General features: G+C 35.7%; 1 protein-coding gene across 2 annotated transcripts in view; it reads left to right on the plus strand.

The window, feature by feature from the left end:
• The window catches only part of LOC308193833 (uncharacterized protein), a 568,958-nt gene that overhangs the window by 60,750 nt on the left and 482,058 nt on the right, over positions 1-26,150 (plus strand). For both annotated transcript variants that reach the window (XM_080588912.1, XM_080588913.1), the window contains exon 9: positions 19,320-19,381. In XM_080588912.1, coding sequence (XP_080445038.1) covers positions 19,320-19,381 — 62 coding nt within the window. The remainder of the gene's footprint in view (positions 1-19,319; positions 19,382-26,150) is intronic.

Here is a 26,150-nt window from a genome sequence, read left to right on the forward strand (position 1 = left end):
GCATACAGTATTGCTGCAGCATGTCATATTTATCTGGATAGAACAGTGACAGGGGGAGAAAAGAGATTCAAGAGCATCTACAACTGAACATGCTTCCTGATTATAAATATTGGTAATTATAAATAATAGTCATTGGAAAAAAATATATTCATGTATAGACGCTACAGAAAATATGAAGGGAATACTTTATGCATAAAGCATGAAAGAACAAAAAATTAACTGTCTGAAGATCTACTGATGAACTTCATTTTTCTAATTGGGAAATTTATGAATTCAAGAGAGAGTTTCTATTTTTTAAAAAAATATGCATGTGAAAATGAATATTTGCATACTTTGAAAACAATTGGAAACTTTTATTTTCCAAACAACTTTATTATAAACTCTTAGGAACCTTAGTGAGATGAAAGGAAAAAGAAAACCCCTTAAAATTTCAAAGCAAAAATGTTTTGATGGATCAAAATCATGTTTATTAATTATTATCGTTGGGTTTTGATCATTTGACATTTTCATATCTTATTTTCACATCATGGCTGAGGATGGAAATTAACAATTGTCTAGGTTTTATCTCACAGAAACGTAAGGACCACTACCATCTCCTTGTGTCTTGAAACAGAGATAAACCTTGTTCCTGGGATTGCACTATATAAACTAGACAGACGTGAGAAAAAAAATGCGGTGTATATATTCCTTCAAACTGAAGCCAAGGAATACACTCAATGTTGATATCCTATTTGAGTGTCATGTTTTATAGGACTTATGGTTCAACACTGGAAAATTTTAAATCTATTTTAAACTCTTGTGCTGGTTTAACATTGGTAAATAGCGCCACCATGCCACTCTCTCATTCTTTCCCTCAACAAAGGCAGGGGGAGAATATATGATGAAATATGTTGAGATAAAGACAAGAAGATCACTCACCAATTACTGTCACGGGCAAAATAGCATAGGGGAGACTAATGTAATTTATTGCCTACCGAGAACAGTCTCTAGTAGTGAGAACTAAAAGCAAAGTGCTCCATTATGGGTCCGTACCATGGGGTCCATCTGTCAGGAGCAAACTGCTCCAACATGGGTCCCTCACGGGAGCAGTTCCCTCCAGCTCCTGCATGGGCTCCTCTCCACAGGCTGCAGCTCTGGCACAGGGCCTGCTCTTGCAGGGCTCTCCATGGGCCGTAGCCTCCTCCAGGCCACATCCACCTGCTCCACCGGGGGATCCTCCACGGGCTGCAGCGTGGAGATCTGCTCCGTGTGGGACCCATGGGCTGCAGGGGGACAGCCTGCTCCACCAGGGGCCTCTCCACAGGCCGTGGGGGAACTTCAGTTCTGGTGCCTGGAGCACCTCCTGCCCTCCTTCTGAGGATCTTGGTGTCCACAAGGTTCTTTCTCCCTATATTTTCTCACTTCTCTCTCCCAGCTGTCGTGCAGCATTTTTTTTTTTTCCCCCTTTCTTAAATTTGCTCTTACAGAGGTGCAAACAATATCACTTATTGGCTTGGCTCCGGGCAGCAGCAGGTCCCTTTGGAGCCAGCAGCAACTGGCCCTTATCTAACATGGGGCGGCTTCTGCTCTCTGCTCACAGAGGCCAGACCTACAGCCTCCATGCTACCAAAACCATGCCACATAAACCTGATACAGGTGTTCGTAAATTAAGACTATTTTTTTTTCTTTTTGTTGAGGAGAATGGGACTCAAAGATAAGACTGAATTTTCTAACATAAACAAACAAACAAAAAAAACACTGCTATAAATTACAGTTAAAGTAAAGTAACCATTTCTGAACTTCTTTCCATTGTTCATGCAGGTTTTAAGGTATTATGCTGTGATATGAAGTTTTAATTTATATCTGGGACAGATTTCTTCAGTCATGCCTGCCTCATTTAGAAGAACTACAGCCTCCCAAAAATCAAGCTAAGCCCATTGTATGAAGCCACATACAGTGCTCAGATCACCATGACTTCTGGTTTAGTGACAATAAGCATTTTATTCCAGTTGCCAGAAGGAATTTTCACTCCCTGCAGATCCTCTTATTTTGTCAGTCCCGCCAGTGAGGCAAAGAACATGACCTTTACTTAGCTGAGGCCTAAACACCCCCTCTGAAGTACTAGTGGCAACATTTATTGGTGAAAAGGTGGAGGAAAAGGAAACAACTCAAAGAAGATTCAATTCACACACTAAAGGGGAAAAAAAACCTTTAATCTTTTCTACCTAGGAAAAACAGATTCAAGAAGGCTTTTGTGTAGGATTTCTTGAACCAAGGAAGGAGTTTTCATGTCTACCTTTGCTAAACCTGATGGTAAAAATTGAAAACTTCTGTATTAGGAAGGCCAGCTATTTTTCTGAATGGACATAAAAATTGGGGTCTGCTTTCTTCCATCAGTGTTGCTATCACAGTGCTATGTGTCAACAGATGACAGCATTCATCCCTGCTGAACGCAGCATAGCATGGGTGGCATGAAAGTATAAGCAACTGCAAGAATGCAGACCAACAAAAATCTGTTCCACGTTCTTAACATACCAAAATTCACTTTGGGAACAAGTAATTCTTATTTAACTGCTATGGCTTGACATATTCTATTAAGTTAATGTAAGGATACGATCAGTAGATGGATAGATAATTGAATATCATGCAGGTTTGGAGGGCCAGGGTACTTTCTTTAGGCTTTCCATACCACAGTAATTTTCCTGAAACCTTTCCAATTTTATATCCACTAATATCATGTATGCTATTAAAATAAAATAACAAAAATCAGGGGAAAAAAAAGTAATATATGCTTCTGCTTTAATTGCTTAATTACTGGAATGGAGTAATTTTCAATTTCAGGATTTTACAGTGGGACTTAGGGAGCCTGAGATAGCTTGAAAGGATATTAAATCAGTTGCTCTTACCCACTTTCTGTTTGTATGTATTTTAATACTTTTAATTAATACTTTAATGGAACTTCATGCGACAAATACATACATGTGCTTCAGTATAACATTTTATATGATAAATAAAATATTGCTTTATCATTTAGTCATATTGAACGTTATTGTAATTGTTGTTAATTTTGAAAAATACTCAGTGAGTACCCAGTGTTTCAAGTTAACTAGTGTGTAACTATTCTACTATGAACTCTGCCTTTTAACATAAATATTCATGAAATGACTCCGAGATATGCAACATTGTAGTTACTATGTACACACAGAGTTACAAGGTTATAGCTATGAATTAATTATTTCATCGTTCTGATACCAGCTGAAAGTTATAAACATTCATCCTCAATTTTCCTTGTTTACAAGATATGAGGATCTGGACTCTAGTAAGTAATATATGTTGTTTTCAGGAACTTCATTTTGTCTGAAGGACTTTCACTATTTAAAAGTCTTTAGAGTATTCCTGTGCTAAATTCAGCAGTGGCATTAAAAGGTCAGAAAGCAGGTGCATCAGTAAAATTGCATGTTCCCTCAAGTTGGCATTTATGGATGTACAAATTAAATAATGGTGGGGGAGGAAAAAAAAAAAAAAAAGGAATATGTCAGGAAATGTATTCAAAGATTAAGATTAAGCAGATTTTTCCAACCCTGTTTTTCCTTTGTCCTCTTTTAGATTCTTTCATTTTATGTACTTTATGTAGCTGTAAAACAGGAGATTGATAAGTGATACTAAATAATAATTTATCATCTTTTAAAAAATAAAACCCCATTTGGAGATAGGGCTATCAACATTACATTACCATAAATGTTCCTTTGTTTACATTAGATTATATTTGGGGAATTTCAAATATTTTTTATATTTTACTGATCGTCTTTAATTTCAACAGACATGCTATTTATGCTTGCATAACATCTGCTGGGATTAAGTAATATAACTAAGTATAATTACTTTACAGATAACCTGTTTCTCAATTAAGAAATTAAATTGTTCTAGCAGTACCTAAAGCAAAACTTCTTAAAAAAGGATAAACACACAAAACCTACTTTACCCATTATTGTTATTACTTATTCTAACATCACAGGCTGCCTTCCATCAAACTGTGAACTTCTCTCCAACAGCCATGTTTAATGATGACTGAACAGCATTTTAAATTAAAATGCCACCAATTGCATACTAAACATAAATAGGTTCTACTGTGGCCAAAGACTTTGTTCTCCTTAAAAAGTGGTTGGGCAGAATCCAGCTTCTTTATGAAAATGCCTAACTAATGAGCCAATAACTTGATGTCCTAGACAGGAAAGGTTACTTCTTCAGATAGATTATATGCTAATTATAACTTAATCAGCCAGACAGGAAAAAATACAGACTTCTGTCTTTGTGGCTGTGCAGCAAAGGGCAAGTCATAAGAATGCACCTAACCACAGATGACGTAAAACCATTTTGTTGACAATAATTTTAAGAGCAGTTGTATTTCTGTTGTTATACACTGTAGTGAGAAAATTTTATTGCAAAAAACATAGAACAAAACAACTGAAGAAAAAATCAGAGCATTAAAACAAACAAACAAACATATTTTTCAAAAAGTATGAAGTAATAAGTAAATACAGAAGAGTCTGTAAGACATCAAACAATCACCTGTAGAAAGAAATGACTAACTCTTCTGAGCATGCAGAATGTGAAATATGGAAGAAATAAATCTATCAGTTGGTCATCTTTTAAACATTGAATCTTCAATAATTTTTTTTCTCCTGTTCCATAGCAACTCTTCAACATCAAAGATTACATTAAAATAAAAAGGATATATATATATATATATATACACACACACACACTATTGCCCTGAACTTGATACAACCGTATACTCAACCAGTGGTAAGCAGGATAGAGAAGGAGGGAGAACAAGGACCTGAATGAAAACAAAATAGATTTTGCTCTTGATGCTATGAAGAATCTATTATCAATACTATACATCACAGCACAATCTATAATAATAAGATTTTAGTTTTCATTACTTTTCTTTTACTTTTACTTTCATTACTTATTTACCGGTGTGAAACAGAATATATCTTCTAGATCTACAAGGTCTGTTTGCTTACTTCACTGGGGATGATCTAAGTCCTATAAAGAGAAGTGTATTGTCTACAAGCATTGGCTATATGGAAGAATTTAGGAGCCGTTTTATTTAATATTTGGTATAATTTACAGAGCTATGTTTGAAATCCATTTTCCATTCCAGTTTGAGAATATTAAAATAATTGGCTAAGGATAGGTAAGGGAGGATTTTTAACGTTCATAATAAGAAAATTAGGGTAATAACCAAAGAAGAACTGCTTGAATTTAAGAGCAATTTACTTATTGGCATATAATGCAAACAGTTTCAGAGATTTTATAGTTATTTTTAAATACATGCTGTTTTACATTGCTGGAGACAAGATGCTCGTAGAGCATTTCAACCAGTAATGACTAGTTTTCCACTGTGACTTGACTCATACAAAAGTTGACCCATTTAAAATATAAACTTGCTTGGTCAGCATACCTTGTTTCAATTGAAAAAACAAATAAACAAAACAACAACAACAACAACAACAAACTTGCTATGCCTGTCAAGTAATTTTAGTTTTCTGAACATTTACCAAAATTCCACAGACTGGAAAGGAAGATAAAAATCACAAAAATCCTAAAACCAGAGAAGCTTGAAGAAGTTTTGCAGAAGTCCTTCCTAGCTCAAAATTTGTTGTTTTGTTTTCAAATTTGCTTCATTATTGTTTAGCTGCTTACAAAAGCTGGCATATATCCCACGTTTTTTTCTAAGTAGGAAAATAATTCAGCCTTGGTCAATGTATTGACTTATTTTTGTCTAATTGCATAATACTTCACTACAGAGATAGAGTGAAGTAGAGAGAAATGATTGGTAGGATATAATGTTTTATGCAGAGTAAGCTGTTCAGGTGAGTATATATAGTCATCACTTTGTTATTAGGAAATACAGCACAATCTAGGGGAACTGAGCCAGAGATTTCTTGTGACCCTTCCCAGTTTTGACTGGAACAATAACACAAATTGTGCACACAGTCTTGTGTGACTGGACTGCTTTTAATTGAAATCTGAAAATGTTAGCTGAAATTGAAAGCATTCACAAAGGACAAAGAGAAGGAAAGTCAAAACAGTGCAGTGGAGTACTTAAATGTTTAACAACTCTGTTACACAACAAAAAATTATCTATACTATCCATAATCAGAGGAATTTCTGTTCCTCTTCATCTTCACTACACACCATGTACTCCTGTATTAACTACAAAAAATTTAAATAAACAGAAGCAAGGAATGGGAAAATCTATCACTGGTTAGATTGGTTATTTAAGGATGTTTATTTTCTCTCACTTATTTTTCTTGGCATCTGATTTCCTTCTGTTTGGCAGGAAAGGAGATAAAAGATCCATCTAAGTGTCTTGATTGACATAATGAAAGCACAATATCTACAAGTGATTAAAAGAAATCTTATTTCATACAAGTAACAAAGGATTAGAAAACTGATTCCTCTTTTATAAAAGGTTACGTTAAAGGTTATACTATTTCTTCAGAAGTCATTCTGTGTTCTGCTCTATTTTCTCTTTATACTCATATCTATGCTGCATGTCATCATGACCTCAAGACTTCCATTACCTTCCACATCTTAGTGTAGTATGGTCGTCATAAAGGTAGGTCAAATACTCCACATTTATATTGGTATCATTCTGGGAAAACAATGCTGAAATCAGTGAAGCTACTTTATAAGCCAGGCTTTTAGTAGCATGAGAACAATTAGAATTGCTCATAGGCAAAACTTTGTTTCATAATACTTTATATATTTGCATCTGCTTTGATTTACTGTCAAAATTAATTTCATTAATATTCCATCCGAGGCATCAAAATGTTTCTTTTTATACTCTGGTCTTCACTGTAGAATTGATATGAGCTTGTGTCTTCCGTAAGGATGAAACATTTTTATAAATGACAGAACAAAACCAGCTTGTTCTTTCCTCTGTCCAAAATCCAAAGAAGAAGATGCAATTTTCTGTACTGCATCTAACTGTATTGATAAGGCTTGGAGGGTTCAGATATTAAATTTTTGCATTTATCTTAAATCTGCTGCTGTTGTTTGTAAAGGATGCTATTGCCAATAAAGCATATCACAACACTGCCCTCGCAAGATCTCACTGACCTCATACTCTGTGGCAAAACTGTTTGTAACCAGGGACACTTATGCCTGAGTATAATAATAGGAATAATTGCAATAGTAAACATATCTGAATGTTGTCTACATCTTTTTATTTAATACTACAATGATATTCCTAATTGTATATACAATTAAATGTTAAATATGCAGAAAATCTGTAACATGCTGATCTCATAGGAAAAACATCATGTGATGTAAAACATCCAGGTAACTAAGCATATGAGATGACAGAGAGCATGGTGGTAAAATGCTTAGTTTGAAAGCTATGATTTCAGAGACTGAAGCAACCCATGACAACATTTAATTAACAAAATGGTTATTTCATTAATTATGTTGTCTCTGTTTCTTTTTTTCCTCATTCCTTCTCACTCTTTGTTTTCTTTACTTTTTAACTCCTTTTTCACATGTATCAGCTTTATCTTATTCTTTAAAAGATTCTTTAAGAGATTACATTTATTTTAATTTAATTTACCAGAGGAAGCTGTTTGTGTTTTTTTTTGAAATCAGTATGTAATATCTTTGGGGATATATTTCTGCATTCCAGGATGAAAATAAAGTGCTTTTTTTCACACTATCATTCTTTTTCTTCTTGCGGTACTGAAGATTCACTCCACAGAACCAGCTAATTATTATTATTTTACTCTTCACCACACTCAAAGGTCTCGAAAGATGACACTTATTACTTAAAATGTGCACAACACCTCTGCACAGATGAAATAAGTTTGTAGGGAATGAGAACAAATTTATTGTCGCAGTGCAGTGAAGTTCCTCTAAAATGCCTCCACAAGTTTGTTTTCATTTTTTTAATAGACAACATCTTTTCATAAGAAAGACCAAACTACAGTAAATTTGCTGGTAAATCTATTGGCAGTTTCTTAATTTTTCTTTTTGAAGAAAATAAAATTATAGGAAAAATATGCAACAAAGCTACACACAGAATGTACATAGCGAACATGCGAGAAAAAAAAATAAGTTAGGATATGAAAAGTAATTTATTGCAAAATGTATATATTGATAAGCATTCACTGTGTCAGATATTTTGTCAGCAACATTGCCTACTGAAATATATTCAGCCAGTTTGTAGGTCTGTTTATTTATGAACCTTTTTAAAATGTGAAATGCACTGCTGAACAAAGATTTTTAAGAATCTAAAAGTAGAGTCAGGACTGTATAACATTGGGCTTTTATACAGTATTATTTGCATATTTTCTTTCCATACTTTTTTATGAACTGAAGTCTTTTGCATTTGTAAGTAAGTGTGTGCTCATATATATTTAAACTAATCTCTCTTGTCACCATAATATAGAAGTCATTAATCCTGTAAGTTTCAGTTAGCAAACAACTTGTTTTTCTGCACAGCACTAGCTATTAACATGGCATCAACCCTAAATGTGTTTTAAGTCAAACAATGCTTTATAGTAACCACCTCAATCTTGTGAACTGGTACAGGACCCTGCACAGAAGATGCATGGCAGAACTGTTTGAGGATGACACCTCACTTGCATCTGGTCTCTGGCCCTCATGTGCTTCCCGCACATTCCCTTCCAGTGGCATGGCAACACAGAGGCTTGATGCCAATATGCAGTCACTGTTTTCTGTGGCAGCCAGTCCTGTGCATGTAGCATTATCAACCCATTTCGTACCTCTGCAACTTCATTACTTGTAGCTTCCCTTTTACCTGATCTAATAGTACTAATGAGGAAGCTAGTAGAAAAAGAAGGGAGTTGTTAGCCCATACCAGTTATGGAAATCAAGTTACCTCTAACTGAAGAAGTGGAAGAAAGTGTCAGGAAGCTGTGTCATCACAACTAGAGACAAATCCTCTAATCTTCAACAGTTTTTAGTGTGCCCTCTCTTTAGGCCAGCTCTACAGACCACTGTGAAAGAAGGAGAGAGAAAGTTTTTATTCTATAATTTAACATCACAAATACAGGTAAGCCTTTTGTAAAGCTGTAAGAAAGTGAACCAGAAAGAAAACATTTTTACAACATGAAATAACACCTTTTGAGAAATCCACTGGCTGAATTTTATTGCATATAAAACTTGCTAATTTACAAATTGAAAATTAACAACAACAACAACAAAAGAACAGGCACAATCTTCCTTCTTCTTTGTGTAATTTTGTGACAAAATTATAAGCAGATTCTGTACCTGTGCCCATCTGCTCCTGCCACAGTCTTTTGTTTTCCAGCAATCCTATTTTCAATAAAATCACACATTCTCTTCTCCTATTGTACCCAATTTTCTATCATGTACTCAGATCTCTTTTCCATCTTGCACATCAGTTATGTTGGCAGTGGTGACTGAAATACTGGTTTGATAATAGCAACATTTAATAGCACTTGTACCTAAAACTACACTCAACTGAAACATTTCTGTTGGAGCTTTTAACTATAATAATCAATCATCATTTCCTATACATAAAATGATCCCAGTCTATCAGAAATACAGTGGTGAAAAATGGACAGAGTGTTTCTGAGATGCTCCTGAATCACTGCAGAAGTACACATTTCAAGCTGACCATCGTGACCAAATCTGTCTGTGTGGTCAGCATGCTAGAACATCTTCAGGCTTTAAACTTTGCTTGCCAGCTACTCTAGCAAACTTATATGCTTTTAGTCTGCCAGGAGAGGAATAGTCAAATACCCCATGACAGAACCCCCCGGAACATCTCAGATTACTAGTCTTCTCTGGGCAGCTGTGGGCTGCCTGCTCAAACAACAGCCATTATGTGAAGATCCTCCCTGCTCCACACAGATGCTCTTCCATGTGCTGTGCAAGACCTTAGCTTGGCTTTCTGTTCCTTTTTATCCTCATGAATAGCAGTTCACTGCATAGATGGTCAGTACAATTATTAGGCTAATACCAAGAATAAGTGAGAATCTGTGTAGAGCAGACAAAGTGCAGTGTGAATTCAGGGAAGCACTGCTTATGTTGAAAGCAAATGTATGTGAGAGAGGTGTTTTACTTGAAACTATTTTACCTGAAACTATTTTTGCTGGATTGAACTACTGTAAGCCAAGGCTGGTATTGTGGATGAGCTACAACATAAACATGCTCAAGCCAGACAGAGGAATCAAATCAGTACAGATACAGGCTGAAGGTATCATCAGTTTTGGACTAATGAAATTACAAATTTAATTCTTCAATTTCCACCAAGTTTCTTAGCAAGACTAACATTCTTGCTCTCTCACTCTTTGGTTCTAATCCACAGATGCAACATCACGTTTGCATTCCCTCATGCTCCAGATGGATGTGAAATTTTTTATTTATTTTTATTTTTAGAATTCATCTAGATGCCTTTTCACAAACAACAGTTCAGAATGAAGAGTGCTCCTGACTGCTTTCATTAATCAGGAGAGTTCTCTGATTCAGGTTTTAAAAGAAGTCTGGATAATACCTTGTTCACTTTTTTTATGATCTGTTTCTTGTGAAGCAATTCTCTTGGGTGAAGAAAAAGAAGCCTTGAGATAATTTAGGAGGATACGTCTTGGATGTTTTCCCATGTCACTTGGTGAATTTGAAGGCCCAGAAAAATTGACTTTTGCTGCTGTTCATTCATAAGGAAAAGTCAAGTATTCTAAGCAGATGCCACACTCAAAAAAAAATATTAAAATAAATTTTAATATTTCTGTTTTATAGACTAGACTAAATATGATGCTGTTCCCTTTGTTTCTTCTTAAACAAGAAATAAAATATCAATTTCTCTTTCTCCCATTTTATGCTTTCAACCACCATGTAACAGAGCATTTTTCGAAGTAATTTTTGCCAAACAAGTCACATTTTCAGTATGCTTGACCTTGAAGAATTTGTAAAGTTTAGCATAGATTTTATGTAAATCTGCATTTGCTTGACGCTATTTTATTATATGAAGTTTAATCTAGACCTATAAATTTAATGTCAAATGAATTTAACTAGTGTGCGTAAGATATGAATAAAGTTCACTGTGTTATCCAGTGCATTTAAGACCCGTCTAACACTTAACCTATATTTTGTTAGAAATATGAGCTCAACTAAATAATAACTGTCTAGAGTCCACTCTTACAACATCCGAGTAATTCCTAAAGTACTATTAAAACTAATAAACCAAAAAAAAAAAGTAAAAATCATTTTATGGAATTCTGATTTATTTTTTTACAAACCAGTATCTTCTGTAAATTCTGAAGTTAAACTGTTTGTTTCTTTGTTGGCTTTTCCATTTAAGTTTTCTGATATTTACAAAGGTTCTGAATTGTTTGATTTCCAAATCAGCCTTCTACCTGGAGAACTTACACTGAGAATTCTGTCTTAACTTGATCCAGCTTATAAGAACATAAATTTATTTTTAAAATTATTTTTGATTGTGGAAAGAATCAAAATAGATAATTTTTAAAAGGCAAAATAAATATTTTTAAAAAGCAGTGGCTGTAAATTGAAGAACAGATTTACAAAAGAAAGATGACATTTATTGTAAAATGAAGTATTGTTTAGGTTCATCTTCCAAATGAAGCTGTGATAAGCTGAAAAAAAAAATCTTATACTCTTTAGGCTTGAATCCCAAACCACAAGTTAATTAAATACTTTAAAGGCATACCAGGAAAAAAAAATAAAGAAAAGGAAAAGAACAGTAGCACTAATAATCCAAATTAAAGTTGCTACTGTTTTACCTAAATAGGGTGTTTAGCCTTGTGTATTCTCTTACACACTGACTCACCTAAGCAGGCCAAAATTAAACATGACCAAGGTATCATTTGAGCAGCACCTTTTGAAACCCATATTGTGATCTACATACTGAGTAAGAAGTTTGGTAGATAAATGAAAAGAATTAAAAAAAAAAAAAAAAAAAAAGCTTGTGAGTTTAGGTTTCTGTGCATACAGTGTTACCAGCCCCTGCATCAGTTATCATTTAGGGCTGGTGGATCATCATCGTATACTTTGGTACCCCTCTGTCTGACTAGAAAATACTTTAGCACATGCTATTGTCTGAGCAGTGGCCAGATTCAATCACTTTGATTTCCATGACTTGTCTTTGTGGGTCTCTCTCTTACACCAGACTGGTAAAGGTACACAGTCACTTAGTTTTGTAGAAATGCTCAGTCTTCCATGTATGGCAGAAATCCTTCAGGAAATGTAGTTGCAAATTTGCAGTAGAAATACTGCTGGAAAAACAGTTTTGTATATTGTACACAAATGATCGCCGGTGACAGAATTGCACAAAAATGTAAAATGAAAGCTATACACTGGTGTATATGAACTCAGGAGAACATTTTTAGAAGAACTTAAAGTTAGTAGGACAACCTGTGTTGTTTTGGCTCCTAAATTCCCAGGTCAGGTAGTGTTTATTCTCAGTATATTCTCAACATGATATGAGTTTTCCTGCTTATAACGTATACATTTTGTAGCAGCTTTCTGACATACCTAATTGTCTTTGTGGTTTTCGAAAAGTTTTAGACAACTTTAGGTCTTTGATTGCAATTTCAGGTCTAGATGCTAATTTTAGCATCTTCTAAATGCTGCTTTAGAGGCTCCCCCATCCGTTAATAGATCTATCTCTTGTATATGGAGCCAAAGATCACGTTGTCATTTTGGGGTGCTGTGGTTTCATGTGTTTAGTTTAGTTCATTTTGCTTATGTCTTTAAGAATTCTTTTCCCATCCCACTAATGGCAACTTAAATCCAAACAAATTTCTTGAAAATAAAAAGTTGTGTGCCGCAACCTCCCTCTAAATCCATTCAGATTTAGAATGGATTTTCTTTTTTCTTTCTTAACTCTTTTGAAGTCTTTAGTAAATCTGAAGCATTAGAACTGAGAGAAAAGGATAGTTCCCATTCCTATTAACAGAATGTTTAATGTAGACAGACAAGGATCTATTTCTGCCCACAGATCCCTGCTTTAAAATTTATTTTAATAAGGATAAATATTTTAGAAGTGTTCATTTCCATTGCTGTTGAAGATACTGGGGCTCTATGTGATACCACAGACTGTTTGCACTTAGTTTAGGAAAGAAAATGAACTAGGAATCTCTCCTCTCATCTGTGACTATTTTTATAAGCTGGAATGAAAGGGAAATTGCAAAACTTCTGGAACAATAGAACAAACAAGTGAAAAACTTCAACCTGCTTCACAAAGATCCACAGGAGTTTGTGTAACTCATTGCTGACTTTGTTGTAGATCATCCTCTGCTCCTGACCTGTTACATAGCCTATCTGGACAAATTTTCATTTTCAGAATATACGTTTCCCCATCTCTGGATGCATCCCATGTTTTGGTTAAAAAGCTAACCATAGAAGTCCTTCAGCTCTGGGTACAGGACATTTACATAACCTATTTACACCCTATTCACATAATAATTACAATATTTTGATGTTAGAAATACTGTGCCTTTTAGTGCCCTGGAAAATTAGTGTTTAAAATATATTACAGACACAGCAGACACAAGCAACTCAAATAGTATTTGTTGTTGTGTACCTTTCAATTACATGCCCAGTTAAATGACCTATTCAGTGTATATACCTATATGGTTTTCAAGAAAACAGAAAATTTCAGATACCCCCGAAAGTTAGCTGTATTAAAGGGCATTCGTAGATTAGTTTCTACATTGGAAAAATGCATGTCTTTGAACACCTTGTGATTTAACTATAAGTTAGTGCTTAAAGTTTTGATGAATCTCATAAATCTGGTTGGTTATGGCCAACAAGAATTAATTTGCAACTAGCATACTTTTAGAAACTATATTATAGTCTGCTGAAACAGTAAGCTCAGGAGGGTTACTTGTTCCCTTAAAATACAGTCCTTCCCTTTTGCATATTAATTGAATTGTGTTTTGTTTTAGAAGTACATTCAACTTATTTACCCTCAGGATACATTTTATTGTCATGTGATATATGGAATGTTATTTTCCTTCAGGAGCTAAAAGCAATTTAATCTGAATCCCTTTAGAAACTAGCGCATCAACTTACCTAGTCGTCTGTAACATCTATGAGGGCTATCTTTCAATAAGCATTCTTCAGTATTATTATTTTGTGTGGGGCTTTTACCAACTAAATGTTTCATGAGGAAGACGCTTTTTATATTTCTTCTAAAATTAAACAAGAAGAAATTGTAGATGTTTTGAACAGATCTAACCTCTTTGGCTTTAAAATTTTAACATCTTGGGGTGGGTTAGAGCTGGCTATCAGCCAAACTCCTGCTCAGTCACTCTCTCCCTCCTTCAGCATGACACGGAAGAAAACATGAAAAAGATGAACAAAAAAGCTCACAGGTTGAGATGAAGACAGGGAGATCACTTAATAATTACCATCATAGGCGTGACAGCCTTGACTTGGGGAAAATTAGCATAATTGATTGCCAATTGAAATAAAATTTTAATTACCAATTTGGGTAGTAGAAAAGAAAAAGACAAACATTAAAGCAACACCTTTGCTCTCCCCTTTCCCAGGCTCAACTTCCCTCTGTACTCCTATACCTCCACTCCTGCAATCAAGCAACGGAGGGGAGGAGGCTGTAGCCAGCCCATAACAGTTCATCTCTAGTACTCCTCCCCGCACTGCTCCTCTGTCCCTTCATGGGGTCTCCACAGGCTGCAGGGAAGACCTTCTTCACATTTTGGTGAGAAGCCTCTGCTCTTGCTCATTTTCTGCCCTTCTTAAATATGCTTTCCCAGAGATGCCCCCAGTTTGGCAGACAGGCTCAGCATGTCGGGTGGTGAGGCTGCTGGAACCAGAGCACAGGGCAGCCCCGGCTTCTCCTCACCGAGACCCTACAGCCCCCACTGCCAGCACCGGGGCACCTGCGCCCTACTTTAAAAAACTACTGGTAACAATAGAAGATGCAGAAAAAATAGGATATTTTTCACTAGTCAGCTTTCCAGCATGTGAGCTTTTTATTTTTAAATGTCTGGTATCTTCCGTGAAAAGTCCTTCAGACATTAAAATAATAAAATCTCATCTAATCTCCTGAGTTTTCATCAGTCTCGCAGTCCATGTGGACCTTAACCAATCATAGATTGTTGCCTAATGGTGTTAATGGTAATTCATTTCTTCTTCTAATTAAACACAGATGTAGATCTAAAATTTAAGAAAATAGGAGAAGCTGTATTCCCTTGCCAAGCCCATAACTTCCTTTTTCTACCACACTGCAGGGTCATTGACAGTACCCCAGAGTATGCCACAGATGCACATTAATTACCCATTCTCTAATTACTAGGGTACCAGTATAACTGTTCAACTGTTCATTATGCTTCTCAACTTTGGAAAACCCCAGAGACGTGTGCAAGAAGCACACAGCTTGGCAATGTTAATTGAACCCTATTAACTCATACGATGTAAAAAAGTGTAACTATTGATAAAAAGTCCTTTTTTATTTTGTCCACTAAGCCCATAACATACAAATGATCATTTTTGGTGCAGTCTGCTTGGGTATCCAACAGTGCTGTTACACACAAATTGTTAAATATTGGGCATACATCAACTGTTAACTGGCTGTTAAAATACCAGTACAATTTCCTATTCAAGACCTGCACAGAGATGGTTAGCTACATAAACCAATCTAAACAACATGATTATCTAGTAAGTTAGAATATTAACAAAAGACCTCTGAAATAAATAGAATTACCAATAACCAGGAAAAAAAAATATCGTAAACTGCCCTGTAGCTCATTTATTTTTAGGATTTAGAGACATTCACTTTTCATGTTTTAAAACATATTTTGCTAACATCATTCAGTATTTGATATGACTGAAGGTAGTGTTATGACTTGAATGAATCAGTCACAAAGAATGAAGTCTTGCTTTTAAACATCTATATTTTTCCTGTATCTGTCATACCTTTGATTTTTAAAGTTCATTTGTTGCAAAGGGGCCACGTTTTATCATCTCCTGTTTTTTACATGCTTGTTAGATGTCGTGATGATTCCCACTTGCTCTGGTTGGGGTTTCACATACTCTTGCAACAGCAGCTTTAAGCACATTCTCTTGTACCTCATTGGAACAGCACCCATTACTGCTTATTTATACAGCTACTATTTCTTGATAAATAGTTATATAGTTGATACATGTTAATTCATTAATACTTGTAATCTATATGTCATTTTTCCAGTTGTCAGAATACACTGGTGGATTCTCACCATTTTTTAGCAAATTCCCTTTCTTACTTCAAGTAATAGTATGTCATTTGAAAGCCCTTCTCAATATATTCAGCGGGATTACTTATGTACCTAAATAATGTTTTTATACCTGGTATTATTACTGCAGATATATCCAAAGTCTGCGAAAGCTTGCAGTGACCTCTTTCTGTTTGTTTTATTACCTATGCTTGAGCAAAGTCAGTACATTTTTTCTCTTGGACTAAGTTGACCTTAGTATATTTTTAGCTTTGTAGAATTCCAAGCAGGGAAAATTTAGGCTTAAAACTTTTTATAGAAAAACTTCAATAATTAAGTTGAATAGTGAGTAGCTTGAAATATACGTACAAATACTCTGTAGTAGTAAAATTAACTGTTGAATAATTGTCATTAAAATATGTTATATCTTTGCCAAATTAAGTGGTTTATTAAAACTTACTTTTGCACTATGTGTAAGGTTAAGTTGTAACAATACACTCTTTACAACAGGTACTAATGCGAGTTCAATGTTAATAAATGATTTTTTCAGTCTATAACAATTAGGTCAATAAAGAAATCCTTAGAAAATGTGTAAGTTACCTTTAAAAACAAACAACAACAACAAAAAAACAAACAAAAGCTATATAAAACATAAAGTCCTTCTCCTTGTAGAGTATTTCTGGATATGAGATCAGCATGTTTTATCAAATGAGATTCATCTAAACAATTGCTTTGTAGTAATCAATAAAACATATTAAGTATACACAGGTAGTTCTGCTTAAATAAGCACGACTCTTATTGCAATTAATCAGAAAAAAATATACTTGAGAAGGAAATATATTTTGGTTGATCCTGTCTAAACTCATCCAGGAGAAGCTCAGCTATATTTTGTATTTTGTAACAGTCAAAATAATGTGTAAATAAATTGCTTGGTCTTGTGTCTGGCCTGGTATGTTTACTGTTTCTTGATTCACTTTTTTTTTTTTTTTTTCCTCCTGATCAGTTAGATCAGGATTATACTTGATTACAGATTACACTTGAGGGTAATCATACTGCCTTTATTAGACTTTTGCCTGGTTTGATTAGATGAGTTCTAAGAATGTTATGAATCATTCATGTCAGGATGAATTTCCTTTACCCTTCGTAGTGGAAAAAAATATATGTATATATCGGGGAATTAATTACATGTATTTAATGCCTTAAATTAGATGTCGGATCACTGATAAAATTTGGGAGGAAAAAAAAAAAAAGGAGAAGAAAGAGAAAGAAGCTCCAGCAACAGTCAAAATGCTGAGATAACAAATCATAGAAAATAAAATTCAACATAGTATCAGGCACACCTCCAAAATGATATACCAGAAGATTTACTGTCCAAACCCTTGGCAACACTACACTTACCACGGAGAATTACTCTATACCCTAGGTGGAATAGCTTTTGAGGGCTAAACTAACCTTTAGACTAAATCCACGAAGGCCTAGGTGATGTCGGGCTGCTCAGTCCCATGTGTCCCAGCACACCTCCCACCTGAAGCCACACCGGGAACCCTCCAGGGCCTGGGCCATGTCTATGCCCCCCACCAAGGGCGGACTACCAGCATGGGGACTGCCTGGTGGGGAAGGCCCCGACCCTGCCCACTTCCACATGGAGCCCCCGTCGCTTCCGGCCCTGTGGGAGCTGCAGGCCCCTCATGGGACATGACAGAAGCAGGAGAGCAAGTACCTGTTTGCCTTTTGGGAAATACCATAGGGAATGATACCAAGTTCCAATCCTTGAAGTAGTTAGGGCCTCTACTGTTTGGTACCCTACACTGTTTCTGGTGAGGCCGCACCTCGAGTACTGTGTTCAGTTTTGGGCCCCTCACTAAAAGAAGGACATCGAGGTGCTCGAGCATGTCCAGAGGAGGGCAACGAAGCTGGTGAGGGGTCTGGAGAACAAGTCTTACGAGGAGCAGGTGAGGGAGCTGGGGTTTTTTAGCTTGGAGAAGAGGAGGTTCAGGGGAGACCTTATTGCACTCTACAGGTACCTTAAAGGAGGCTGTAGAGAGGTGGGGGTTGGTCTATTCTCCCACGTGCCCGGTGATAGGACGAGGGGGAATGGGCTAAAGTTGCACCGGGGAAGGTTTAGGTTGGATATTAGGAAAAACTTCTTTACTGAAAGGGTTGTTAGGCATTGGAATGGGCTGCCCAGGGAAGTGGTTGAGTCACGATCCCTGGAGGTATTTAAAAGACGTTTAGATGTAGAGCTTAGTGATATGGTTTAGTGGAGGACTTGTTAGTGTTAGGTCAGAGGTTGGACTCGGTGATCTTGGAGGTCTCTTCCAACCTAGATGATTCTGTGATTCTGTGATAAGTTGGCATATTTCATGAATACTGCTATTAAAATAGGGGAGCATTGTAAAGGCCATATAGCTGATACATATGGAAAATTTGCCTTGTAAGTCATTATTTTGTGCAGTGCATGTTGTATTCATCTTGGGGGCAATATATTTATCCATTTGTCTCTAGCAGCACACTTTGTTAAGTTGGCTTAATAGTACTGGCCTATTCAGAAATATTTACATGCATGAAAGAATGCATCATTTTTTCAGGGAAAATATAGACTTTATGTGTCTGTAAGAGACAGGGTAAAATGAATATTAGTTAGTCCACTGGTAATTTGAAATGAGACATTAAAATGGGTTTATAACCTACCATCTAGTATTTCATTTCTTTGTGCAGTCTACCTATATGATAGACTGTCTATTAATTCTGTTTTAATAGGACTGACACTGAACACAGCAAATTTAAGGGATTGCTTGAACCTAAGATTAGGAGGGAATAGAAAGATGGCAAGAACGAAAGTTCTTAATACTTAATACCTAATATTTCTGATTAATGATGCAGTGGACTATACCATACCACTAGGGATGCTTTGATGTGAAGGTCAACATTTAAGGAATCATCATTTAATTGGATATTTAGATGAGCTATATTCTTTATTATTATTATTAAATTATAGCTGTATATATCACTTTATTGCATTAACATCTTGTACAAGGACTTCATTTGCATTTAATTAGCTTCTCTGTAAAATGATTTCTGGTTTTGAAATTATGTATTTGTACATTACAGAACAATCAAATTATCAGCCTCACTGCCAAAGATCAATTCGGAACTCTGAGAAGTGTGATGAGGTAGGTTTTTCATCATTAAAATTGCCCACAAATTCTTCTGCGCTGTCAAAATGTCATTGGCTGTTATTTAACTTGTTTATGACTAGCAGGAGTTAATGGGATCGTGTAGTAAAATGGAATTTTAAAGAAAGTTAAATCTTTCTCCAAGTGGAATCTTTTGTTGGATGTCTAAGAAATCACTGGAATAAATGTGTGATTTTTTATAGGTCTTTGCCTCCTAACAATGCCTAGTCTTATGAACAAAAATGTTATGTGTGTTCTAATTGAAACCTGATATATTCAAACATCAGTGCAGTTTACCTTCAGTGCACTGGACTGTGAAACAGAAAATGATGAGAAAGGAAGGCCTAAGCTTTGTTTTGTCTCCTGATTCTTGTAGTGCTGGTGATGGCAAAGTGAGAATGACATTAAAATAACCAAGTACTTTTTTACCATTTAAGAACGGAACACAAATGTAAAACAGAGCTCAGTGAAATTGTGTAGTGATTGATTTGCACACAGGTATTTCTATCTGAAGTGCTAAGAAGTAGTTTTTAACTATTAAAAATGCAACAATCCCTTCCCCTACTATCTGCTGTACTGGGAGGCAAGAGGAGATTTTCCTTTCTGCCTTGCTTTCAGGAGAAGCTGCAATGTTCTGATTTTCAGGGATCCGGAGTGCAAAGCAAGCTGTATTAGAAATTTGTTGTCAGCACAGCTCTGTAACATCAAGTATGTCTTTCATACTTCAAGAGAAGAGTTAGAAAGTGTTCCTGGGCATATCATGAGTTTCTGTAATCTAAAAAAAAAAAAAAAAGAAATCATCACGGTCGCCTCTTTTAGAGCTGTACATGAATATTATCGCAGAATACGAACTATTAATGTAGTAACTAGTAGGTTTATACAAATTATAAAATTAGGTAAATGTGAACCTCACATTTCCTTGGGATAGGGAAAGAAGATAAAAAAATTAATGAAGACAGGATATTTACAATGCATGCTCCAGCTTGCAGAGGACCATCCAACTTCCAATGCAGATTGGAATTGCCTGATTATCATTTAAAAAAACAAAGAAACAAAAAAACAGTCTGCCATGGCATTAACACCTCTTGAAAATGGCTCCCACAGAAATATAATTTTTAATGTTCATCCTTCCACCAGTCCTTCGTTTCCTTACTAGAGGATGATGATAACTATCAGCGTCAATGCAGGATCAGACAAGGAAGAATATCAAGCTTGAAAGATTTTACTGTATTTTTAGGAAGAAGGTACATTCCATCTTTTCCATAGTCAATTATGTCCTAAATAGAACTTTCTTTTAGCAGAGAAAAAACATATGTTTTATAGAGTTCAAGTCTGTGTTTTAATTAATTCTGCACTAAATCAGGCTGGAAAGTGTTTTAAAAACTTCTGCAGAAAGATCTTTTACAGTTTTGAACCAGTTGTCTGTCAACCACAGTAAGTTAAAAATGCCAAATACAAGAACAAAGCTTATTTTCAAATATATTTTACAGTTTACAAATGGTAAGGAAAGTTTAAAATTGTGTGAACTTTATGAGAATTGAATTAGCTGCTAGCAATTTTTAAGTGGGTTTAGGAAACCTACAAAATTTTCTTTCCTAAATTAGTCACACATAGCAGTAGTGCATTTCTAGCCTTCTGCTAAATTCAAACCTCAGTAGGGACTGCATATCTTATAAAAACAAAGGTCTGACTCTGAGAGGCAGCAACTGCTGGCTCTCAGCTCTAGTTGAGATTAGAGATTTTGGAATCAGGAGCTCAGAATCTGCCCAGGAACTTCAGGTTGCTGATAGGCAAACCTGCCTCAGGTTCTTGTCTTTTGCTTGAAGAAATTATTTACTCTGTACCAATAATCAACCACTTACAAAAACAATGATGCTAGAAATTCTTTGCTTACATTTAGAATTTCTTTAAGGGAAGCTGAATTGAATGGAAGATATGAGGAAGAATATAACTGATTTTACAGGATTTACCTTTCAGTTGATGTGTTACTGATGGTAACACATATGGCTTGTGTCTCATGGTAGATAACATGGCCCTACTTTTTCTGTCTTTGACTTTCTGGTGGTCATTTAGATCTTCGGAATATAAATTCATTTTCAGTAACACTTTAGCCCATTTCAAGAAATGGAAATGAACACTTTTTTTTCTTCCTATTAAAAAATTTATAGATTTTAAGGCAAGAAGATGCCAGTGTATTTCAGCACCATGGCTTTCTGAGTAATACAGGACTGGATTTTGTCTACAGTTTCAGTCAGCAAGCTTCTAACTTCTGCTTCAGCTACTCGGTGTCTTTCAGAAAAATGTTTGCTCCTAAGTTGAAGGCTTTTGAGTGATGGAAAATCCAACACATTACTTACCAAGTGGTTTCTTATGGACAATTATCTTAAATTATGCCTTATTTATAGCTGGAAATTTATCTAATTTTAGCTTGCAGTCACTGGATATTGTTATGCCTTTGTTTAGTAGATTAAAGAACCTTGCCTTTGAAAAGTTAAGTAAATAGCTTTTTATTTAAGCTTTTAAGCTTTTTTATTTAAGCTTTTAAATCTCAAAATCCAAACCTTGAATCAGTATTATGAGGCTTGTCTGAACCTTTTCCAATTTTTTGCAAACTTTTCAAGACTGAGGCAGACTAATAGTCTCTCCAGTGTTGTATTCAGAAGAGATACTATCATCATACTTCTTACATGCATGCGTACTGTGAAGTACCTCCTCTGATGGGATTTATTTGAATTTCTGTTAACTCGTAATGTGACCAATGCCATTTAGTTTCTGTTTTCAAGTTTCGGGATTATGATAGAGTGTACTTCAACATTCACTGAATTTGAATCACAGCAAACACAGGAACTAATAAGAAGGTAGGGTTTAGGATTAATTGTGGATGCCCTGTCCATGGAAGTGTTCAAGGCCAGGTTGGATGGGGCTTTGGGCAACCTGGTATAGTGGAAAGTGTCCCTGCCCATGGCAGGGGTGTTTAAGGTCCCTTCCAATCCAAACCATCCTGTGATTAACTTGGGCAACCCAAACAAATTCTAGTTAATTAAATATCTACAAACCTATTAGCTCTAATAGTTTTCTCATCAAGGTCTGGTTCATCATAATGTCGGAGTGCACAGAACTGTGGGTTTTACCTGAATCATCTGTATTTTTGTTTTTAGTGCTAATAGATATTTTAGAATTTACTTTAGTCAGTAGCAGCACAGTAATTATATAAATTGGCTACACTAGTCCACCAAAAAAAAAAAAAAAACATGGGAAATATTTCCCTGATGGCTCATCATCTGGTCACTCAAGTGAAGGTAGAATGATCTGTTTGCAGGGGGAAGAGAACCTTTTCCCCCCCTGAATTTTAACCAACATAGCGAAATAGCTCTCTTTTGTAATGTAGCATGATGGTTGTCTCTGTACGCTTGCTATTTCTCTTTTGAATCATTGCTAACAGAATAAGCAACTTGCTGGGCCAGTGGCCTGATCTATGTTGGCCAAATCAGGTACATTCGCATTCTTAGAACTCTAGTACTAATTTTTTAGATTTGCATGTAATCAAATCTTCTTCTTTGCCTACTTTCAATGATTTATACTTGTTTGGAGAAGAGACGATTGTAAGCTCCAATATCCTGAAAAACCAAATGTATCCATACCAGCCAAATAACTCTTAAACATGGTACAGCCAACAGCAAAGTAAAGTGAATTGAAACTGCAGCATGTACTTCTGGGAACTGGAAATTAGCATAGAAGAGACAGATGCAGGCAGATGGCCAGCTGGTTTGCTGGCCAGCAGAGTGCTGCACAATTCCAACTGGGAGTTTCTGCATAGAGCAGATAGGACCCAGCTCATGGAGTATGAGGTCTCTCTGAATTTTCATTTTAATTTAAAAGAAAATCTTTTGACCTGGGGTTGCATGGGTTTGCACTGCCTTTTTACAGTTTCTGTGGTGGGTGGGGAAGAGTTAGCAATTACAAAACTGAATGTGACTTCTGTGATATTTTGTCAATGGAATTTTAGTAAAGCTATTGCTGCTTTTACTTTTGATAAAGAAATTGAGAAAAAAAAAAAAGATGTATTGCAATATCACTGTTAATTTGCTGCAAGCAGTTTGATGTTGATTAACCCATTCCTCATGTTTATGTCTTTCCCACCCCCTTTTTAATGGATAAATGTATGATCAGAGAGAGGGGATTACAAGCAAAATATGACATTTCTAACAATTACTGAAATAAAGGCAAAAGTCTTATAAAAGCAAGTACTGGATTTACTACCTCTGTGGCTTAGTTTTCTTTTTTTTTTTTTTTTTTTTTTAACATGGGAAATCTTCAGTGAATCATATGGTTCTATGGTAGAAGGCTCACTTTTTAGTTCTCATTTGCCTTTACAAATCTCTTCTTCCATGAGCTCAGCAGTTCTTTCATTAAATAAGAAAAACTAGGACCAAAACGTTGTCCCTGTTAAAAGTTCTTCTTCTGCCTCTTCCAATGTTCATTGGAGCATTGGGAAAGACATTTTATTTGACCACAGATAGTCAAACAACACAGCTATATAAAGTCAAGCAGTGTGGTTGCATTCCTCAATAGAAACCTCACTATGACAAATCACTGAAAAAAATGCTAAAAAACCACTGCCTCCATGCAGGTAATCCATCAACAAAGCATACACTAAAAGTATTCTCTTCAACTGTTAGGCCATAGCCAATGTTTGTTTTAAAATGTGATGTGATACAGCTATGAACCATTTTGTTATATCTGAAATTTAATTAGGATTTGTTTGGGTGATGATCAAAAAAAATAAAAAAAAAGATGATGTGACTGTAAGGAGAGTTGCTAATTTGTTCAATAAATTAACAGATAGGGTTCTACATATCTTATTTTGAGTCTGGTGTCCAAAAGGTGGCAGGTGGTTATAAAGTAATTTATTGCTTGTTTTATCTCGAGGGATATCTGGTAAAATTACAGCCTCATTCAGTGGAGTACTTAGTCATGACAGCAATCAGAATTTCTGGCATTAATGTGTGGCTTGCTAAACTGCATTTTGATCACACAGACTCATGATGCTGGTCTGTATGGTTTTAAGTTCTGGAAGTAGTGCTCCTCCATGCTAGGCAGTGCATTTTTTTGTGTTCAACTTATGCTTACTTATGCTTCTACAGTTTTATAAACCAAACAGTGGGAGAAAAACTTTTGCTTATTACTGAAATCTGAATGTTATGTGAGAAATCTGGATGCCTTAGATAGCTCATCCTCTGTTTTTTCATGAAGACTTTGAATGGAAGTGAGTGTTAATCTTCTAACTGCATTCAGGGTAGTAATGGGGATTTTGAAAAAAAGTGAGAAAGAAAAACTTTGTGCAGAAAGTAGTATGGTACTTCCCAGGTAAAGAAAAGAACCACAGAGGTTCTTTGGCACTTAAATTTTGAGTACAGGTTGGTAGTGCTGTGTAAGACGTTTTGTGCTGCAGCAGCACTACATAAACTGAAAAGTACTTACCTATGTGATCTGAGGAGTGTTTAAGAGTATGAAATTCCCTGTTTATGTGATAGGACGTGATTTCCTTATGGCAGTTAGAGATCAAGAGGAAGCAAGAATTACAAGCACACTTGGACTTATCTGTTCTGTGTGGCAAACTTGTGGGCTCAGAGGTGTAAGCAAGCATTTGTCATGAGGGCCATCACTTTTCTTCCTTTTCTAATGGCAGTGATGATGTAGCAGAAGTTTGCTGATAGCTAGATTCATTTCTGTGTATGTGACAGTCAGTTTGTGGCCCACATGACTAAAAAGCAGATGGCAAATTTCCCATGAGTCCTTAGGTTGATAACGGCTTTTGTACTTCATTTTTTATGGTATAATATCCTGTTCTAGGTAGAATATGTACTGGGAATAGGTAATGGCATAGCAGCTGCTCTGTTGTTCTTTCAGGGTGACAGACACGGGGAAAACTCCCAGAGTAACAGTGATGTAAGGGTAACACCCATATTATTTGAAAAAACTCAGCATGTATATATCTGAATTTCATAACTACTGTTGACAGTATGTGGAGGACCTTCTACACCTTATTAGAAGAGGCCTAGCAGCATTCACTGTTACAATCTGCCAGGTTTTGACATCAATTATGGGTTTGTTTGGTATGAAAATACTAGTAGAAGGACTCTGAAAGATCGAGCCTAAGACGGTGGACATCTTTACATTTTGAAGTTCAGGGTACTACTGATAATAGTAGTTTTGCAGAGAATGCAGTCCTTTAACAGTAATTTTAACAGCATTTTTTGGGTTGTTAGGAGATAAGCTGGTTCAGCTTTCAGTAGAAGGTACATCGGAACCAGAAGATTCGTTGATGTCCTTTTGCTATCAGCTTCCATCAAGCTTGCTCAGGCAGACAAAATTAATCATATATATAAAAGCTGATGGCTCAAGAGGTCTAGAGCCTAGATAAGTTCAAACACTTCTTATTTTTTTAATGTCTCAGGAGAAATGACCTCTTGTATTTTTTATTTATTTATTTAAAAAATTCTCCTCATGTCATATTTCTGTTCATACAATTAATGATCTTTAGTTTGTGAGAAATTAAACCTTCAGTGTTTTTTGGCCCAGTCCTTCCAGAAAGATTAGCTTTGTCAGCTGGATCAACAGCTGTCAATGGGTTGATGAAGATTTAAGTTCTTCAAGTCCTTCCTGAGTGATAAGATTTCAATAATTGTCAAGACATCCTATATTGAGTCTTTTCTTATAACAGTGGCTCAGCCTGAGGATCTGAAACCATGCAGTTTTGTGGTAG

Source organism: Anser brachyrhynchus (genome assembly GCF_964034855.1).
Source record: "Anser brachyrhynchus genome assembly, chromosome: 4".
Classification (NCBI taxonomy): Eukaryota; Metazoa; Chordata; class Aves; order Anseriformes; family Anatidae; genus Anser; species Anser brachyrhynchus.